The sequence below is a fragment of the Carettochelys insculpta genome, chromosome 13 (genome assembly GCF_033958435.1).
Source record: "Carettochelys insculpta isolate YL-2023 chromosome 13, ASM3395843v1, whole genome shotgun sequence".
NCBI classification, from domain to species: Eukaryota; Metazoa; Chordata; order Testudines; family Carettochelyidae; genus Carettochelys; species Carettochelys insculpta.
Window position 1 is genome coordinate 18,009,229 of NC_134149.1, and position 22,322 is coordinate 18,031,550.

Below are 22,322 nucleotides of genomic sequence, written 5' to 3' on the forward strand. Positions count from 1 at the left end.
TGCCAGCAAAGGTAAATATAAATCCATTGCAAGCCGAGGCTTGTTAATGGAAGTACAAAGGGATCACGCTGGGCCTGATCCTGTGAGGTGCTGCGCATCTGCCACCTCCATTGACTTCACAGAGACTTGCGGGTATTTGGCACCCTCCAGGATCTGGCCCATTAGTTTCCAAAACACTGTGGCTATGTCTACACTACAGCGCTCTTTTGAAAGATTTTCCAGAAGATCCCTGCTGAAAAGTCTTCTTTCGAAAGAGCGTGTCCACATATAAAAGCAGTTGGAAAAAGGGATCCGCTCTTGTGACAGAGAGCATCCACCCACTCCTGGCTCTTTCAAAAGAACCGGCCAGGGATCAATAAATCTGGCACCATCAGGATTGCTCTTCCAAAGAAAAGGGCCCGCGGAGCATCGACACGTGCTTTTTTTTCAAAAGAAACTGTCAAAAGGAGGCGCTCTTCCTGATCTGGGAGCAGGAGAGGGCTTCTGGCAGAAGAGCCACATTCTTTCAACTGCCGATCGAAAGAGGCTTTTTGTGTGTGGAAGCTCCACGTGTTTGTTCAAAAAAGGGCCGGATTTTCCAAAACAACTTGCTAGTGTAGATGCAGCCTCTCTGTTTTAGCATCATTCCACCCTACTGAGAGCACTTCCTCCTGCCCAGTTGCAAGGCATTAGGGGGGGATTTTTGGACTAATTTCTTAAAGAAAAACACACACACTTAACCCTGAATCTAGAGCTGGGGTCAGGGCAAGGAAAGACCCTGTATTTCACTGCAAGTCAGTGAGAGGGAGGTGCCTAACTGCCATTTGCGCTGCTGAAAATCTTCTCCTAACATCCCTGGAAAAGAAAGATCATGACTTACTCATAGATCAGGTATAGTGTGGGCAGCTGCAGGGCTGGTTGCTACCTTGCCAGTGTGTCTCAACCATGGCTGGAGGTGCTACCTCTAGGGATGAAGGTGAGCCCTCTGTGGTGGTAAATGAAGAAGCTGAAACTGCCAAAAAAGCAATTACAGATTACAATAAATCCATTTAATATAGGACATATGGTGCAGTGGCAAAGCTGTTACCACAGTGCAGAAGAAACAGCTTCAACTGTCATGCAATACACAACCCCCAGTTCCCTTCCTTTAAGCCTTGAATTTGTTTTGTGCCAGGATACAGATGTGCATAATTATTAGTGATGGGCTGAAAGCCTCAGGGAAAGCTTCAGGCCTTCCCCAGCCCCTCAGCTTCAGAATGTCCCAAGGACACCTGATGAGTTAGCACTAAATGATTGAAGTTGGATTTGGGCAGCTTGGGGAGGAAGGTTGAGCTTGGGGGCCCGGTGCCGCTCTGATATTGTAACCAACGACTGGCCAGCTGGGATGTTGACAGCTGCCCCTTTGCTGCACACTTGGGCCATGTGGAACTTTTGGTTACAGTGGGATCAAAGCCCAGATTGTCCTGCTTCGGAAGCACAGGCTCCCTACCAATTAAGCTAAGAGAGAATCTCCAAAAGATGTTAGCAGCATCCAGCTTGTCACATGTCAGTGGGAAATTCTGATTCCACAAAGCAGAAGCCAGGGCTGCCTGTACCCACTAGTCCAGCAGTTCCCAACCTTTTCAGTAACACGGCACACTTCAATGAGACAAACAGCTCTGCAGCACTCCCTCTTTTTTCAGCTGACCAGATTGCTAGTAAATATCACATCTACTTACATTTACTATGGCTACAGTCTTACTAGAGGGGTGAGCAACATAGCAGTGCAAACAACAGGCTAAACAAGGATCAACTGCATTAATGGTTCAGATCCACCACAGAATACACTGTCTTAGACAGTGAGCACAGACACATTTTCAAAATCTGCTCAACATCGTGCTAGCAGTGTTGAGGAAACAAGTAACCACTGAAAGCAGCTCCCCTCCACACCAGCCTGTTGGAGCCAGGATGCAGCATTTTAACAGCCTCCCAGCACCAACAGGCTCCTGCCCTCCCTCCCTTCCCCTGGCCACAGCAGGGAGTGGAACTGGGTTCCCCAACAGCTCATTAAGGCCAGGAAGCAGCATTTTAGCTGCCTCCTGGCATGGATGGGGTCCTAGGGGTTGGCATTTCCTGTCATGGTGGTTCTGCAAACAGCCTTGGGGCTTGAGCCCCTGCTGGTGTGGGGTTGTCAATTTCTCCCTGCCAGGGGAAATTGATGAAATTTCACAGCACACTTGGACAGTTCTCATGGCACACTAGAGCACCACGGCACACTGGTTGAAAACCACTGCACTATCCCACTCATCACAAAAGGTTGCAATATGTTTGAAGAATGAGGAGTTGTATTATACATAGTAATCAAATGCAGCTAGAATATATGATAAGGCATTATATTGAACTAATATTTTTCTGGCCAATAGCATGGTGCTGCCCACAATGCATGGTTTGTCTAATATGACTATTTATTGATCATTAGTCTTCTGCGAACTCCTAGACGTTTCATCAATTAACTTCAAATAACCTTCAGGTAAAGAACATGCGAGGCAACTATAAGAATTTTTTTAGACATCTGATGATGATGTACAGTAGTGAGCAATCTGTCGTGTGCATTTGTGAGTCAGACTAGTGATGGATTTAGGGGCTTAAAAGAGTTTGATTTGTGCACTTGCTTGAAACTCAATTAACTTTTTATGCACTGCAAGCAGATATGATGCTGAGGTTAGGAACTCTTGTTGAACAGTTTTTAATTTGTTTTTGGTGTCTTGGAGGAATAAATTATTTAGCATAGTTCAGAAACACAAAGGGTTTAAATTGCTGCCGAGCTTGGTCCAGTCAAATGAGGTGTTACTCATGGAGGTTATATTAATTAGTCAGAGCTATGGATTCATACAGAAATAAACAACCTATAAGTACTGTGTAAGCGATTGTCAGGGACTGTCTGGACAACCTGTTACCTTCTTATGAATGAGTGATGGTGGGTTTTGGTTTTGACAAGTAACACTTGTGTTTGTGGAGCGTCTAAATGGGAAAGTTTAGGAGCACACCTTCCTGACTGTGATTCAGTGCACATAGGTTTGAGTCACATAGTCTGTTACCATGCAGTAACTGGTACTGGCCCTTTTCATTTTCCATCTTATCTTTAGATAAGAGTTAACACTCCACCTGTTGCAAACTGACTAATCCTCATTGTTGAAAAGCTCTACACTTCTCTGGAGGAACACTGCGTCACTGCGGAAGCTAGTGCCTCCATTTCATGGACAAATGATCTGAATGATTTATAAAAAAAAGCAGAGGGTAGTTGCTTTCTACATTGTGATATTGTTTTACTATGATCCCCATAGATGTCCTTACAGTCCATTGTGTGAGAAGCACAGTAGAGCAGGACACATTCTATCGGCCATCGTCACAACAGACTGATAATAGGATATATACCAGACGTGGCCAAAGTTACTGGCCCTCCAAGCTGCCTGCGACAGTCTGCAGACATGCAAAAGTTGGGTTGCATCTGCCAGGGGCCAGAACTCATGGCTTCAGCCGTGCAAGAGGTGTGGTGCGGGGCTTCAGCCCCACTCCTACTGAAGCCCTGTGCCCTGTCAGCTGCACCCTGCTGAGCAAAACCCCCGGATCCTCCCCCTCTCCTCTCCGGGCTGATGTCTTTACCACACCTCCCCACTGAAAGGCAGAGGTCCTTGGCTCTCCCACCCTGTCTGGTAGGTGGACAATGGAGAGCGCCCAGAAGATTGGTAGACTTGCAAGCAACTCTTTGGCCATCCCCTGCATATGCTTTTGCACTTCTAGGTTGCCTGTGTGGAACCTGCGCATGCTAGCAGTGGGCAAAAGTTGCTGGCTGTTTAATGGGCTGTGTGAGACGGAGGTGATGGTTGCCATTCAGTGCCTAGCAGCTCTTCCGACATTGCAAAACCACCACCACAGCTGGCACTGACTGGCAACCTCATGGGCAGTCTCAGCCATGTGCGCAGGGTTACTGTGCTGCCAGCTGTGCTCTTCCTATTTTGGGGACAGAGACCTCCTCCTCCTGGGGATATAACCCGTTTACCTTTCACCAGCACTGAATTCTCACCAGACTCAATGTAAAGTGAGGGGAAGAAAGAAAAAATAATCAGCCAGGCTCCTTGAATGAGAGTTAAATGAAAAAGAGACATTTGGGCTATTAAATGGCAGGGGATTTGGGGCGGGGGGGGGTCCTTCGGGCCATGCAGGTACATGCTGCCGCGCAGATAGGGACAGAAATCTTTCTTGGCATCTTCTGGAAGAGTACTGCCTGCTGCACAAACCAGTAATTTAAGAGCTCTTTGTCAGATTCTCTGCTGGGGGAGCCCCAGCAAGTCTACCTGCAAAGGATCAAAGCAGTATTATAACGGGGCTACATAATACCACAGGCCGTAACTGGATGGTCCACAGGTCATGTAAGTTACAGAGATCCTTTGTCAGGATGTCTGCAGCCTTTGAACATGCACCAGCGACAACAGCGGAGGCTCACTCAGTAGCATGTACTGGCAGAACCTCTCTAGTCTGGCAACCTCAGGACCAGACTGGTGCTGAGCAAGAGAATTTGCCGAACCACAGGAGGTCAATATTGTCTAGCAGAATTACCAACACTTCCACTGCTCACTGTGCTCTTACACAACATGTGGGGGCAAAGCTAAAGAACATCAGAGAACACTGACAGCTAGGACTGGGGGCTGTAAACAAACTTGGCCCCATCCATGATCAGTGGACATCTAAATCACGCCAGACTATGGATGTTGCCAGACCAGACTAGACTAGATTGGACTAGAAACATTCAACCTGTATTTTGCCTAAATTATGCACTGACTGATTCCATGAAAATCAGTGGGCACTTCCCATGTGCACTGTGGATAGAATTAGACGCAAAATGTTTTACTTAGGAGTGGGTCAATTTCTAGAACCTGATCACTTATATTTTGGGAGGGACTTGTTCTGGGGTTTGAATTCCAGACGACAGCTGTTCCTCTAGTTCTGGCTCCAGGTCAGCTGTGAGCACATAATTTTTCTGAGTTTCAGCGTCCCAAGTGCTAATATGGGGAAAATATTGCTACCCTGTTGGAACATTGTGAGGAGTGCTGTGGGTCAGAACGGGAACTAGAAAAAACAAACACCTTATCCCATGCTAATAGAAGTGGTCCATACAAGAATAATATGGAATCCTGACATTTGTCCAGAGTACACCCAAAGCCAGAGCAAAAAATGTGGGGCGTGTTTAGGCATTTTCTAGCCACAGAACTATTGGAAAATAGACTAGACTCCACCTACTTGATCAGATCAATGGTCCATCATATCTGATCACGGGCATAGATTACCAAGCCTGCCTCCAGAGCCATGTATGCACAAACTTTGAAGGAGGAGCTTGAGTTTTGGGGTTTGGTTCCTGCCGGCTTCCAGTACCCCACTGAAATGTGTGGCCTTATGCATAGGAGAAAGGCAGCACTGAGTTGTGCCACACATTCACTTAAAAGTGCAGACCGGTATAAGTGGAAACAACTGTAACCATTGCAGCTTGCCATTTCGAATCACTATCAGCTCATGTGGATGGAATAAAGAAAGAGAGCCAGGCACTGCAAAAGTTGGAGCACACACAGCCCCTGGTGAATTTCACTGACTCCCAGGAGATAGTCAGCCCTCAGCAGGACCAGGCCCCTCTTCTCTTGGGAAGCACTGTCATTCATAGAATACTCAGGGCGCTTATAACTTGTTGCCACCAGAGAGTGTAGCATTTTACAAAGATAGGTGAGCATGGTTATCCCCATTATTACATGTGGGGAAACTGAGTCACAGAGAAACCCAATATCCCTAGCAGAGCCAAGACAGAACCCAGCTCTTCGAGTTTTAAGTTGTCCAATGGACTACTGTGTTTTCCTACTAAGTTATACAGGTTTTGGATAGAATATCCCCACACTCTATTAGGGACCTTGCTGGGGATTGATTTGGGTGTACAGGTTGAATTGCTCTAGTCTGGCACCCGACCAGTGCCGAAGAAGAGAATTTGCCAGACCACAAGAGGTCAATGTTGTCTAGCAGCATTACCAACACTTCTACTGCTTACTGGGCTCTTACGAGTAAAGTACAGCTAAATAACAGTACAGAACACTGAGGGCCAGGACTGGTAGCTGTAAACAAACTGTATGGGACCACAGGAAACTTGGCCACACCCATGGTAAATGGTCATCTGGCAAACTAAAATCATGCCAGATTACAGATTTTATTGGAGGAGAGTGCCGGATTAGAGAGGTTCAGCCTGTAGCTTGATCTACAAGGAGGCTACATCCTTCTGGGATTTGCCTTGATGATAACGTGACCTCTTCATAACAAAACAAAATAAAGTCATAGTGCAATTTTCTTAACAAATTTGTTAGCCGCTTCCAAATACATGGATCACTATTTGATTATATTCCATTATTTTAAAAAGAGTCTACTTTTATTTTAGGCTGTTCTCTCTTGTACCAGCCCCCTGTAGATGTTTCAAAGCAGAAATATGCATGAGAGCACAGTGTAGCATTTCTTTGTATTTGTGGATAACGTAAGCACTATACCCAAGATGTACAGACATTCTTTGCTTAGCCTGTGTATTATATAATTTCTAGCACTAACTTCCATAGCATTTCTGTACAGCATTATCCAGTATTACCCATTTCTGTTTTTCAAACATACTCAAAGCATTATTGCCACAGGCCCCATTTTTTCAAAACAAATGATATAATTCTTTCTTAATGAGGAATAAGGGCCAAATTCTTCTCTCAATACCCATGTTGAGTAGAGCTTTATAAAGAGTTCCACTGGGAGTACTTGTGGAGTCAGGTACTACCTTGGCATGCGTAATGGTGGAACCTACCCTTAAACGATTTGCAGAACCCTAGGGTTTATTATTAACAAGTGGCTCAGGCGCCCACACCCATGAAATGGTTTCAACTGAACAGTCACAACCTACTCTGAGAAAGGTCTATATGTGATAAAGGAGGAAAATGAAAAAGCCTGTTGACTCGTTGATCCTCTGCTGATAAGGAAAACAAAAAACCCACTTTAAGAATCCATCAGTTAAGTTTTAGTCCATGTAAGCAGCAGCCTCTGGGTTCATTTCTCTCCAGACTTTGAGAAGATGCCTGCAACAATGCTGAAGATCTTTGCAATTATAGCTGCTCTTTCAGGTGAGAAAAACAAAAGACATATATAAAATAGAAGTTGAACTTTGCCAGCACATAGGAGTGCATAAGACATTTACTTCTGGCTAGAATGAAAACTGTGGCAAAGATGCCAGCCGAAGAAAACATCTTGTGGAACAGTAGCAGTTAGAATAATGATTTAGTATTCTGTCTTACGATGCTATTTTAGCATTGCCTATTGTAAACGTAATGCTTTGTCAGCTGTCGGGTTTTCCAGATATCTCAAAATTAGATTTGTTCATGTTTTTGTCTTGTTTCTATTTCTAGGGAAATAATGACTTGGCGAAATTAGGCCCAGGTTTAACTTTGGACTTTATTAGGTCTACTCATAAGCTAACCACTAAATATGGATGTAAATTTTTGTGAAATTGTGGGATTTATTTGATATATTAAGTCTTATACATTATCAGTGCTTAAAGGAGGTTTAATTACACAGCGCATTGCTTTTTTGTGTAGAAAGGAAATCTTTCATAGTTATGCCATAGAGCATATGATGAGCAGATTAAATACTTGCAAGGAAAGGCTTGCAAGATCGAGAAGGTAAGATTTCTCACATGAGTAATTCTTACTTACAGTTTGTGTGATTGATTACCTGCATGAGCAAGGACTATGAGACTGATCCTGCACTTACTGAAGTTAATGGCACCGCTCCTGCTGATTTCAGTGTTGCTGGATCAGCCTCTTCCAGTCTTACATACACATTACAGGATGAACTGCTGTAAATCAGCACTCTCTCATCCAGCAACATCTGTAATCCAGAATGTTTTAATTTAGTTGGACGTCCACCTGTGATGGGTATGGCCAAGTTTCCTGTGGTCCCATAAAATTCATTTACTGTCACCAGTTCTGACTCTCAGTGTTCTGTGCTGTAATTTACCCCTAAATGTCTTCTAAGAGCCCAGTAAGCAGTGGAAGTGATGGTAACAGCTAGACAATGTTGACCTCCTGGAGTCCAGCAAATGCTCTTGTTTGGTACTGGTCAGGTCCCAAGGGTGCCGTACTAGAGAGGTTCACCCTCTAGTGAGCGCTAAGTTGCTTTCAGTACTGGCTAGGAGCAGTTTCATGGCATGAGAAGGCTGACAAAATGTCATTCTATGTAGCTAAGGGGGCTGGTCAGAATACTTCCAGCTAAAAGTATTTTCATTGAAATATGCTAACTCATCACACCCAACATACTGTGGAGATGCATCAATTTCAACAATGGTTTTGACAGGAAGGTTTCAGAGGCTCAGCACTCTCTGGACTCTTTGGATTCTGGGTGATGGGAGGGAAAAGAGAGAGAGAGAGATCAGACATTTTGGCACAAGGTTGTTTCATGAAAACATTTGAAAGATTTTGCTTTCGTTGTAATGTAGAATGAAAACCAATTTTAAAACCTTGAATGTGGTCACAGAACGACAGCCCCATCCTCCAGCCAGATCTAGGAGTCAATACCAAAGAGAATAGCTTCATGCAAACCCCCAGAGTGACAGCATTATTCAATATTTATTTTATTCTAGTAGAGAAGCCCCAGTCAGGATTAGGATCCTCCGTGAGAACAGTGCTGTAAAAACCGCATGGGAAAACAGTCCTTGTCCTGAAGAGCTTAGAACCCATTTATAAAATATTTTTACTCATTGTAGTAGCTCATGAAGAAAGAATATTTATATAATTTAAACATATCAGACTCTGTAGTATTTCTTTTCACACTATGTATCACTCTGTCAGGGCTTAAAATGGGCAACAAGGGATGGATCACTTAATGATTGCCTGTTTTGTTCCTTCCCTCTGGGGCACCTGGCACTGGCCACTGTCAGAAGACAACACGCTGGGCTAGATGGATTTTTGGTATGACCCAGTATGGCTGTTCATATGTTCTAATCATACCATGATATATTTGAACAGAACACCCTATTGATGTTAGCGAGGAAATCTGTGTAAAAATCACTGGCAGACACCCAAGAAAAAAAAAGTACAAATATTCCTTCAAAATAAGAATATTTTGTACTTAGTATCTCAATTAATTGTAAATGGAACAAGCCCATCTGGAGTATTATTTTTTCAATACAAAATTTCTACGCCACTAATTCTCACATAAAAACTACAGGAGCCTTATGTTTTTTTTTTAACGTGGAGCATTTGCAGACCGGATAGATGAATCATCAGAATCTTAAAACTGTAGCTTGAAAATTGGATTCAACAGCATAACAAAACCCACTCCACTCTAATCCAGACTGCTTTGCTTTAATTATTTCTTTTTTGACTGACATGAAATGCACATTAGCTTGTTGCCGTGTATAACTTTCTGGGCCCAGTTCCACACTTCAGTGTGATTACTAGGTGCAGCATAAATATATAATCGTATTTAGGCTTTGAAGGATTAGATCTTTATTTATAAATGCTGGTAAATATCAATTTCACTATATATCCACCTACCAATGAAAAATATTTCCCTCCATACTAACTGAAATTGAAAGTAAGAAAAATGCTATCTGAGAACTTATTTTGAATCTCAACATTTACTGTCATTAAATAATTATTGCCTGACCATCCCATGATTTTCCCACAATAGCGGAAATGATAAAAACAAAAAATGCTTATAAACATCCATTTTAATTATCATAATTTTTAAAAAATCAAATTCTGCAATACCCATTATACATGACTAATGTATAAATTATACAGGCAAGAATTACTGAACAGAATTACAGGAAAGCATGCAAAGAATTAAATTCAAACTGCCAGTTATTTCTAATTGTAATAGATACTTTTAATTTAATATTGTGTACAATATGTGATCTATTTTTGACAGCCATTCCATTTGTTCCATGCGGCATGTAGTTGCTCACTTTCACAGAATTCTTCTATCCCAGAAAAAAAAAAAAAATTCCAAAAAGGATAACTTGCCCCTAAAAATAAACTTGAGTCTTACTCTAAGTGCAATAATATCAGTTCACACTTCCCACTAGCAAAACAGCAGTAAATACTGCTTGGGACTTTTTACATTTTTAAAGCACCTAATTAGCTCTTGCCACCTGCTGCCCTGCAGATTCCACTTGGGAATAGCACGAATACCTAGCTGTGCACCAGAGCCTTGACAGGCACACCCAGAACCTAAGCTATTAAGAGGGAAGAACTGAGAAAGGATGCCTGGATTCTAGCACTAAATTCCACAGCTTAGAGGATCGAGGTGCAATAGAAACTCAGAGTTGGCAACGGCTTACCCAGCCCTTGGGGATAAATATAAGAAAGGGCGATATTGTCTGGGGATGACAGTGCTGCATGGTACACTCGGGTGAGAAAGAGCCAGGAAGTGAGCTGGTGTTTAGAAGGAAGAAGTACAAGGAAATAAGGGATTGCTGCAAAGCCATTGAATGAGCTGGCTGGGAAATAAGACTGCCCATTCCAGGCAGCAGAGAGCACTCACCTGGGAAAGAATTAACTATATTGTGTGGACCAGGCCTAGTGCTATACTGTTTGAAGTCACCCTGTTTAGGAAGAAATCACTCCAACACAGACAGCTGCAACAGTTGCAAGTTTTCCATATACTCCACCACACCCTACAAGCTAAAACCAACCAAAACCAGCTGGGCTAACCTCCTAACCATTTCACTTGGTTACTATGACAACAAAAAGATCTATGACTACGACAACGCAATACATAATTCCTAGGAAATTTAGACTTGTTTTTCTGTTAAAAGAGGGCATGAAAATTTAGTGGATCTGGGACCTTCATGTCACCTTCATCCTTTCCCAGCTACTAAATCTAGAATAGTCACTCCACCACCAGGGAAAACCTCAGTGAAGGGAGTGAAAAGGACTCGTTATACGTGCCTGCAGGATAGCATGGAAGAGGGGGAACTGGGACAACAGAACTTAACGCAGCGTTTCTTAGTGTGCACCAGCCATAGACTAATCTCCCCTTTCTTATTCCCTGCAGGCCACATCAGCGGCATGACTGTGACAGTTCCCCAGAGCACGGTGAACGTCACTGTTGGTGGAAATGCCACTCTTCTCTGCACCTACACAACAACGGGGCCTATGGATTCACTTTTCATTCAGTGGAGTTTTTACAGCGCCAAAGAGAAACAATCTCAAACAGTAAGGAGATTTATATATTATATATTATGTTATATTATATTAAGATGTATGTATTGTCTCTCATCCATATATGTCCCCCGTTGCGAGAGCATCCAAGAACCTTTAACGGATTTATTCTCACTACACCCCTGTGAGGTAGGGAAGTGCTAACAGCTCCATTTTACAGATGGCAGCTGGGGCACAGAGAGACTGAGGTCAAAGGTCATACAGGAAATCGGGGTGGAGAGGGGTTGCAGGAAACAATCCATATGTCCCAAGTCTCAGAGGCTAACACCTTAACCACTGAGCCATGCTTCCTTTTCTGTCTGACTGATGGGGATTTCAATGCAATAGGTTGTTATTCTGCTGTCTGAAGATACTGGTAGGATCTACATGCTGAAAAGAACTGGTGGGTCATATAGCAGGAAGCACCTGTGTTCCCCATTTTAAGAGTATAATGAAAGCCCTTTTCCCCAGCACTTGTATCCCCCATATCACTATAAAATTTCCTCACAATATTATTCAGTGTTATCCCACAGGCAGCATTCTGCTATTTCAGGACAGAGTGGGGGCTGTTAGGAGGGGGTTTGTTCCCTTTAGAAGGATGGAAAACATCTGATCTGCCACTCAGTAAAAATTCATTGGTCAGAAAGCCCTGGTCAGTACCTCCCGGAAGCATGAAGGCATCGCAAGTACAGCAATATGCAGAGACGTGTTTAAGACTAGCCAGGACCACCAAATCATCTGTCCATCATATCTACCACTGGCTAGAAGCAAATCACAGCTACCCTTCACCTGTAGGAGCATGAAACATGGCAGGTAGGGGAAGGAGGCTATGGGGAGCCAATACACTGATTTTCTAACTTGTGTGTGCCCTGGGACTCCCTCCATTCAGCATGTGGTGAGGGCACAGATCCACTGGCTATCTGGGTGCAGCTGGGGGAAGGGTGCCTAGAGCCCTTGGTAGGAGAGGAGAGACCTTTCTTGTGTCGGGGGTGCACACACTTGAACTAACAGAACCATGCCCTGTTACTCTCCTCCGTGGCTCCAGCATATGGCCTTGTAGTGGCTAATGAGGGGTGTGGACAACTTCCTATCCATGCTTCTGCTGCTTTCCAGGCCTTCTCAAAAACTTAGATCTTCTTGGCAGTAAAACCTAATCTACATACAACCCCATCCCAGCATAAAACACAGGGCTGTGAGAGCAGGTGTTTGGTGGCTGTCATAAGACTTCTTAACATGAGTTGCATGTGTCACGGTAACGCTTAGATCAGTATTTCGTGCTTCACAGTTACATGCAGGCCCAGCCAGGTGAGTTCCTGAGCACCCTCAGTTCCCTCCAATTTCAGTCAGAATTCCCTTTTCTCCCTACTCAGAAGACTGAACCAATCAGCAGCAGCCTCTTCTTTGTCAGAAGAAATGGCGATTAAATGTGCCAGCTCAATTTTTCTGTGCCCGTGAAATACTCAGCTCTAGTGCCTTGTTGTGCCCATTAGAAGCCCAGTCCCTTTGTCCCCATGGCACAATGTCACTTCTTCCACTAACATTTTCATTCTAGAAATTCAGGGTTCTTGCCTGAGTGTTATAACCGAGAACTCATTTAAATAGATTGGCTGGTTTATTACAGACAGGTAATCTTGTTGATCAGTTTCACTGTAAAATGTAAATGAGAGGCACTGACAGACAACTAGTACCAATATTATGGATTTATAAGACAGACATTGTCTGTATTTTGTGGACCGTATAAAATCTACTACATCATGGACCTAAAACAGAAATAACAACATACAGATTTGAAAGAAATACCAGCTTAATATGAAAGTAAGAGGACTACCTGCTATGCTAGAGCAGTTTGTTTCCAGCCACCTGTCCTGGCTCTCAGTGTCCTGTGATGTTATTAGCTCTAATTTATCTCTAAATGTCTTCTAAGAGCACAGTAAGCAGTAGAAGTGTTCGTAATGGTGCTAGACAATATTGACCTCCTGTGGTCTGGCAAATTCTCTAGTTCGGCACCAATCTGGTCCCAAGTTTGCTGAGAGGTTCAACCTGCATAAGAAAATGAATTCATGGCAATGATCTGTTAGCTCAGTGTTTGTAGGGCTTGTAACCAGAATAACAAAATGGCACAGTCTAAGTGGGACAGTTTGGGTAATCCAATTTATGTTCAAAATTCTGTAGTTCTAAGCTATACCTGTGACATTCTCCGTTTCATATATTAACTAATGGACCAAAGTTACCATAACATACATATAGTAGAATGGCACAATACAAGAGTACATTAAGTATATCAGTGCCTGAGCTTGTGCTATGCATTATAATGATCACAAAATTGACCAATGTTGTCAAATTTTAAATCTAAATATTTACCATCCAAAATAAATTTTTTTGTATTAAAAATGGTCTTTTGTTCTCTTGAATGAAAATTTTAGTGGAAAACAATTTCATTCAAAACGTCTAATTTTTTCAAACACCTAACAAAAGTTAACCAACAAACTAACAAAGCAAGACACAACTTGGAGGGCTTTTTCCCCAGTTGTCACATTTTAAAACAGCCAGAACATTTTTGCAAAAACCTTTTTCTTTCTCTCCCAATACACCTGTGGGAAATATTTATCCTTTCCCATTCAGTTGTAATTTTAAATATCTCAGCTGTTTTTAGCTAATGTTAGATATAATAAGGAGAATGAAATTCTGCTCCAGTTACTCATGTAGCCGGTCTACGTGTATGAGTGAGCATAAGCATATTTTCCCTTAAATGTATTACATATTCAGAGAAATTATCCTGAGCTGGTGGTAAATCAACACAGCTTTGTTAATGTCAATGGAACAATGCTTATTTACAGCTGGTCAATTGTTTTCACAGTAGCACTGAGTAACAGAGCAAATTCTGTGGAACTGTAGGATTGATTAAGGGAAATTTGTATCATTAAACAAGATCAATGTTTAAAGTACATAAAGAATCACATACGGTCGCCGTATCTTAAAGATATAATGAGGCAGCATGGAACTATGGCTGCTCTTATTTTTAAAAACTCAGTATTTTACAGCAATGACCAAAATATTACAGCTTACTATATAGATATTGATGTGTTGGGGGTAATACTATGGAATATTGTGGTCTGACATTATGCCTAATGAAATCAGTGGATCAGGAGTGCTGACAATATTAATATAAGATATAAAAGTCTATAGTAATTGTACCTATATATAATTGCTTCTGAGTAAATAGTGCTGCTGTTTCACAGACTATATTCAGAATGATCCTTTAGCTCCTATTGTGCCAACTTGCAAGGCTTCTTTTGCTATTTATTCTGGTGTTTTCATATCCTGTTCTGCATTGCCAGGCATATCTAATGCTGGTCACAGGTGCTAGAGTGTTAAAAGCAATGGCAGTTAAACAGGAGAAGATGAAATACCACAAGCAGGCTGCATACAGACAATGCTATGAGTAGGGGTGCAGCAGGCGGAGGAATAGCAGGTGTTAGCAACGAGTAGTTCATAGCAAATGCAGTTATATATGTAGAGTATGAATCTGGTTCTCCTTAGCTAAGTAGGCCATGGCAAAATATAAAGCCTCACCCTGTTCTTATTCTAAGAAGTTTCTTATCTCTTAGGCCATGTGTTACACTATTACTGCAATATGCATGAATAGAAACAAGATGTTGGCTTTTGCACCGATAATGTAAATGTGATAGGTTCACCATCTTTCAACCAAACATTGTACATATAAAGTCAACTGTGTGATACCAGTGATTCTGTACCTGTTTTTCTTTCTGCTTTCCCCGATCACCATGGCTTTGCAATCACAATACTGAATAGTGGTTTCCAGCCGAGGGCATGGGAGTTAGGTGCCTACATACCTTTGAGGGTCTGGACGAGAGAGGAAACTGACTGACCCAAGGTCACACATCTTGCCAGTGACACAGCAGGTGTCCAAACCAGAGCCCCAGTCCTGTGAAAACTTCCACATATGCACAAGGCAAGCAGTGGGGAGGGAATGGCCCAGTGGGGAGAGTACTGGCCTTATAAACCCAGGTGTGCAAGTTCAGTCCCTAAGAGGGCCTTTCAGGAGCCTGGGGCAGGTTAAAATTAAATAAAATAATCTGTCAGGGATGGTGATAGGTCACATTGTGAGAGCAGGGGACTGGACTCAATGACCTCTCAAGGTCCCTTCACGATATGATGAAATGTACAAAACCCATGTGTAGCCTCAATGACTCCCCCATTAGCACTTGCATAAAGTTTGGAGGAGGGGAGCCCAATATCCAGATGCTTCAATTGGCTCTGCACAGGCAGAGCCAGCCTAGATTCTGCTCCAGGAAATAAATTGTAGGATTAGGGTAAAATCTCTGGTTTCCAAAGCCTATAGGATCTATTCTTAAATTCTTACAGCAACGCCTCCAAACTAGATTAAATATGTGAAAGGTGAATTACAAAAAAGATTGTGTCCAATCAAGCCAGAACCAGTGGTACAGCAAGTATAAGTTAAAATATTACAGGAGTGATGGAAATTTGCATTTGACACGTGCCAATACTTTGCATGTTACACTATAAGTAGTGACAGTATTTTCATTTTTACAAAATCAGGAGTGACTGTTTTGCACGTGGTGGTGACATCACTGTGTTTCTAAAGATACAGCAAACTGACCAAAGGGGAAAAATGTGAACAGGTGAAATTAATAATATTTAACATTTATGTTCTCTATCAACTTTCATCCTGAACAGTAACAAACTCTGTCCTGCATCCTTAGTATGAACCAATACTATCACTAAAACAGAGCCACTTCTGGGGCAAACGGGAAAAATAATCAGAACACAACATATTGTGCAATAACTGGGGAGGCCAGATTTTGGTTCGGGCATGGACGAGGTATGGAATTGTCTAAAAGATTCCGAGACACTTTGCAGCAGTGTGCTGAGTGCACATACCAAACACTGAAAGCAGGAGTATCCTCCCCCCAACCCCAGAGTGGTAATAATGGTGGCCATGTTTCATCCTCATGGACCCCCGCATCCTCAGCCTTCAACTACGAGAGACTGAGAGCACTCACTGAATAGGTGGTTAATGCTGGTTCTTTGTAGCCTGGTGGGCTCTTTGCTGAGCTACAGGGCTATGTCTACACTAGCCCGGAAGATCGACCTGCTCAGGGGCAATCTTCTTGGATTTGATTTCATGCGTCTAGTAGGGACATGCAAAATTGACCTCTTAGGGTTCACAGTTGACATCTGTACTCCTTGCGAGATGTGAGGAGTAAAGGAGGTCGACAGGAGAAACCCTCCCATTGACCTCATTCAGTAGGAATGGCCAAGAAAGCCAAGTGCAGATAGGTTTCTACTAGCTATGCAACTGCCATAGGTAGAATTGCATATCTGCAATTGATTTACTTTGCCTAGTGTAGACATAGCCCAAGAAATACTCCTTGAGGACCTAATCGTGAGGTTCCACTTCACAACCAGTTCTAATTCAGGAGGTGAGATACAACCACCAGGAAAACAAACCAATGTCTTTTGGAGAGCTCCATGGGCAGCTTACTCATTAGGCCCTTTCCATATTATAAGAAAACTTCCCCTGGGCTAAGACCATTTTTAAAATTGGATTTTTATCTAACTCAGATTTTGCGGGGATGTACATGGGACTTGGATTACTGGAATGGTTCTATGCAAAGGGGAAACAGAACAGGTTCTAATTATGAGGGATAGGGTCAGGTTGGTATCTGAATGGCAACAGGGTCATTCTGGTATAAGGCCACTGCTGGCAATGGAAGCATTCTCCATTGACACCAGTATAACCAATTTAATCAAAGTCAGTGGAACTACCCATGACTGATGCTGGTGGAACATAGATCAGAGTCTGGTCCATAAAATAAGAAAAGAGAACCATGTATAAGACTGATGGACCGTGGTCATTAGCAGGAGGGAATTAACCTGCAATCTTAGGCTGTTTCTACACAGGCCACTTCCTTCAGAAGTGGCATGCTAATACACAGAGCGAAATATGCTAATGAGGCATGGATGCAAATTCCCCACACTTCATTAGCATAACATCACGTGATTTGGAGTCCAGAAGACCGTTCTTCTGGACTCCAAAACACCGTGTAGAAGCGCGGCCCCCAAAAAATTTTTGGGAAGAAGGGGCCTCCGGAAGAAGCATGTCCTTCCGGAAGCGCCCCCCCCTCCCCCCGGGGGCCACACTTCTACACGGCGTTTTGGAGTCCGGAAGAACGGTCTTCCGGACTTCAAATCATGTGACATTATGCTAATGAGGCACAGGGAATTTGCATCCACGCCTCATTAGCATCTTTCACTCCATGTATTAGCATGGCACTTCCAAAGGAAGTGGCCTGTGTAGAAAAGCCCTTAGTGTGCTCTACTGCATGAGCTAAAAGTCTGCTGCCTCCCAGTGAAGGCTGTAGAGCAGAGACTTCACTTTCGCTCGTCAGTGATCTCCATGCCTCTGGGGTTACACATCGACATGGAAAAAAGCAAAACTACCAAGAATCTAGAGGGAGACAGGAATCAGGCCTTATCTGCTGTGTTTGGAACAAACAAACACATGATGCACTTGGTTTGTGTGACTGTAGGTATAACTCAGTAATAACATTATAATGCACACCCCCTCCCAAACTCTACAATTCAGGATTTAAGACATTCTGAAACAAGAGACTACCTATAAGTACTGCTGAACTACCCCGACCTTATAACTCTGCCCATTTTGCTGACTTCTTCAGAGCAGCTGTGCAGAGAGGGTGTGCTGTGCTTTTGTGCAAACGTTCAGAGTCACATTAAACTCTTAGACCAGCACATTTCTACTCAAATACAGCCTGCCCTGTGCCGCAATATTCAGAGTATGGATGAAAAGTCAGTCAATCATTGTCTAAAGACGGTGTATGTGACAGATGCCCGGGGAAGATGTAGCTGGAAACACCAGGTAAGCAAAAAACAAACTTAAAAAACGTTTTTACCAGCATGGAGCTAATAGAAATGTTGTTCTGTATTGAAATCCCAAAGCCAATCCAAGAACTGAAGTGAAATTACACAAATGCCCTACTTTGACTTTTTGTTTTCGCCCTGAGACTTACTGCATTTTTCACAGCCAGGACATCAAAGGTATTGGGATGTAGCCTTGTGTTTTTTCCCCACAGCAACTGGGTGTGCCTTAGCTGCATGGTACAGGTTGAACCTCTCTAGTCCAGCACCCTCTCATCTGGCAAAATTTGCAATTTGACATGATTTTAGATACCTGGACATTCTCTTATCATGGGTGTGGCCAAGTTTCCCATGGCCCCATAAAGTTCGTTTACAGCCACCAATCCTGGCTCTTGTGGTCTGTGCTGTTATTTAGCTGTGATTTACCCCTAAATGTCTTCTAAGAGCCCACTAAGCAGCGGAAGTGTTGGCAATTCTGCTAGACAATATTGACCAACCATGGGCCAGTAAATTCTCTTGCTTGGCACCAGTCAGGTTCTGAGGGTGCTGGACTACAGAGGTTCAACCTGTCCAAAGAGCTGTAGACCACCAGCCTTGGCACTGCATCTGGGCAAGCTGGGTTTGAATTTGGATTTCACTGCCGGGAATCAAGGGTGCACTTTCTGATAAGATAACAGTGCAAGTTGTGCTGCTTCCTTTCCACATTGCTGTGATAAAAAAAAGAGGCAGTTCCGTGAATTGCAAAAGTACATGAACTGGGTAGGAAACTGACGATTTAACTTTTTCAGTACGATTTGTTCGTTCTTCAGGACTCTGCCTAGCTGCAGCTACCGCACCCTCTTAGTACAAGGGCTTTACATGGAAAGAACTAATTTCTGCTCCCTCCTGCACACTGGAAATAGATCATTTGTGTCAATGCAAACAGGCACAAACTGTTGTTCCCTGCCAATGAAGTTCAGAACATTCAGCATAAAGCAAGAAGGTGCAAAGTCACAATCTGATCTGGCAGCAAGGTGACAGAAGAACTCAAATGTGAATCCAGAATTTGTTTTCTATGACATGTCCACAGTAGCTATTTATTTTTCTCTGTCTAATCCACATACTCTGAAACATGCTGGGACTTCAGTGGAATTTTCCCTCCAAAATGAGTAGGAAATAGGCCATTGCACATTGCAGATTAATGTAGAGGAAAAGCCTGTCTGTGCTGGTGCACTGCAGAAATTACACAAAAACCTTGCAGCCACATGTATGTGCCATATGACACAATGAGGATGAGAAGTGACCTGATCTTAAAGCCCTTCCTAACACCAGTGAAAGCTGGCCAAGGGGTGATCTGATTTACATTCCTGATTTCCAAAGATTTCAGCCTTCTGCTGTTTCCATGTTGTACTTTATGTTTCTTAAGATGTCTGTCTCCTCCAAATTCTGACAACATGCAGCAGAAACAAGAGGCCTGCAGTTACTATTCATTTTTTCAATTAACCTGATCACAAAATCCCAGCAAGGCGGGGTATAAAAGTCATATCATTTTCTGAGAGTTCACAGTCTAAACGAAAAATGTGTGTAAAAGAAGTTCTAGTTGCCAAAGGCTTTTGGGACCAGATTCAAGCACATGATATAGATTCAGAGTAACTTTAACATTACATAGATGAATTCAGAATATAGACCTCCATCTATGATAAGCAATTAATGTCCATGGCATTTGGTCTTTAATGAAGGCATAAGACATTTAAAGGGAATAATTGCTGAATACATTTTTTCCTTCTCTCTTTTTAAAGTTCTGTGTGGTTTCAGATCCTGGGTTCATGCAATGGCATGAGAATGATAAAGAGGTTGATACGGCTCCTCCCAGCCTTTATTCCTGATGTGAAAAAGAATCTAGCAAAGTAATTAGAGAAAATGCTCACCAGGAAGTGATGAAACAGCTCAATGCAGCTGGATCTTCTGAGTGGTCAGTGCTGGAAGTTTGCAGCTCTTTGATTATAGTAACATAAACTGAAGTAGAAGAAGGTTTTGGCGGTTGTAATCGCAGGTCATCCCATGGAATAGCATCTTCTTGTAGAAAGTGGGTGAAACAAGAGGAAGAGAGTAATACAAGGAAAGAAAAATACCAATGTCTGTTCACAAGTCCACTGGGAGTAAAACAGAATATTGGGGGAGCTAGGGATGAGGTGCTGCTCAGGTCCCTTTGATTAAATGCTGTCATATCGGCTCAGTTGAGCTGAATGACTACAAATTAAAAAAATGACGCCTTGGGGCTCCTCCTCTGAAAGTGAGGAAATACCTGATTCAATGACTGCATATTTTCATTCACTAGCCTTTTCATTTATAAGCCAAACTCCCTCTCTCTCCAAGATGCATGATTAAAAATAGCAAAACTCTATAAATCTTTCATAAGCCAACCCCATATTTCAGGGGCTGGCAAAGTTTGCTTTCCAGACTTTCAGGGTAAGACGTCAGCATGTAACTGGAATATCTGCAGACACGGAACCCCTCAGGTCCCAGTGGCTGCGGTTTGTCATTCCCAGCCAGTGGGAGCTGAGGGAAGCGGCATGGCTTCTTGCCATTCCCATTGGCCAGGAACAACAAATCGCAGCCCCAGGAAGCTGAGCTCCAAGCCGGTGGACACTCCAGGTGCACAAAATCTCCCAGCAGACTAGTGGCTCACACTGATGGGCCAGCAGCCAAAGTTTGCAGACCTCTGATCTACAAAGACAACTTAGACCTGTTGGTCATATGACTCCCACTCTTTGATGCTTCATTTTTTTTATCCAAATTATGCAGTTCATGTAGCACTGTACTTACATTTGAGGAGAAAAGAAGCTGATGGAGCCAAGTGTCTTCTCTGAGAAGGACAGGGACTCAGCAGGCGTCAGATACACCAGCAAAAGGGCAGCAGTGGATCAAGGATGCCAAGATGAGATTCCTCATTCTCCATCAGCTGCTGCTGCTTGTGCCGTGCTAGCAGGGAGGACGTCCCAGCAAGTCCCCACATGCGCTCGCTTTTGCCTGTGGCACCCAAGTCATATAAGTTCTCACAGCACCAGCCATGAAGGAGGGAGAGCCACTATGTGGGAGAGGGGATGTGGCTCCCCCAGGCCAGTGTGAGGGAGAGGAGGGAGATTCTGCGCTTGTCCACGCTCTCCCTTATGTTAATTCCTCTTTGCAGCCACGGAAGATTTCTTACAATCACCTGGGAAATGTAGGACACTAAATTCTTCTCTCAGTTTCACCAAGGCAAACGACTCTCAGTTCTACCAGCTCCAGTGGCTTCGGCTGGCAAGGAAGGGACAATGCTGACTTCAAGTGTGTGGAGTGGAGCGAAGTTTGCAGAGATCGTCTAGAGCCAGGCAGATGCTTTCCTGGGACCCAGGCTGTTTGGCAGAAGCTACGGATGAGGGAATGGACAGATGAAAAGTATTTTAAGGAGCGAGAAACATTTCGGTTTGTGAATTCACAAGTGAGTCACTATAAGCATCTGGTTATGTGAAAAATGGAAAGGCTTCATTTCTACCTGACACACACATCAGCAAACCAACCACCAGGGAGAGGCAGCATGAATACAGAGTTGTGTGAGTGTTTCACCGACAGGGAAACCGTTTCACCAGTGCCCATGTATTCTGCTCATTAGATCTCTGACTTATGTCCCATTAGAGCATGGTACCGGGGCATGCAATGAGGCCTCCTCTGGCTTTACTAACATATATATTTTTTCTCCTTTAAAAACCAAGATGATGCAAGAAAAGTTGGGCCCCAGCTTGTGGGCAGCTCTTGCACAACTGTGTGGCACAGCCACCTTCAGCAAGGACCTCTGGCCCCACCAGTCACCTGATTGGCCAAGACTGTGCTGTGCTAGCAAGGAGTATGCCCCAGCAAGGCCCCACATGGGCTCAGTTTTGCTTGTTGCACCCAAGTCATATAAGTGCTCACAGCACCAGCCATGAAGGAGGAAGCGCAAAGGAGGCTTCCAGCTTCACAGCTGCTTGAACACCTCATACGGGCTACTCAGTGGAATGTGATTCAAGGTTTGTTAGGGTGGCAGCTGACAGACAAGAAGGCAGACGTATCAGCAGCCCTGCTCCTACTTCATGCCAAAATACGGCAAAGAGGCCTCTGGCTGTCCTGTGACCTAGGGCAAATGCACCACAAAGCTTGTGCGTTCGTTCATTGCTGGTG

General features: G+C 43.4%; 1 protein-coding gene across 1 annotated transcript in view; it reads left to right on the forward strand.

The window, feature by feature from the left end:
• Window positions 1-10,097: 10,097 nt before the first annotated feature.
• The window catches only part of VSIG1 (V-set and immunoglobulin domain containing 1), a 32,838-nt gene continuing 20,613 nt past the window's right edge, over window positions 10,098-22,322 (forward strand). The window contains exons 1-2 of the mRNA XM_075008113.1: window positions 10,098-11,240; window positions 18,040-18,147. Of these exons, the coding sequence (XP_074864214.1) occupies window positions 10,986-11,240; window positions 18,040-18,147 (363 nt within the window). The 5' untranslated portion in view covers window positions 10,098-10,985. The remainder of the gene's footprint in view (window positions 11,241-18,039; window positions 18,148-22,322) is intronic.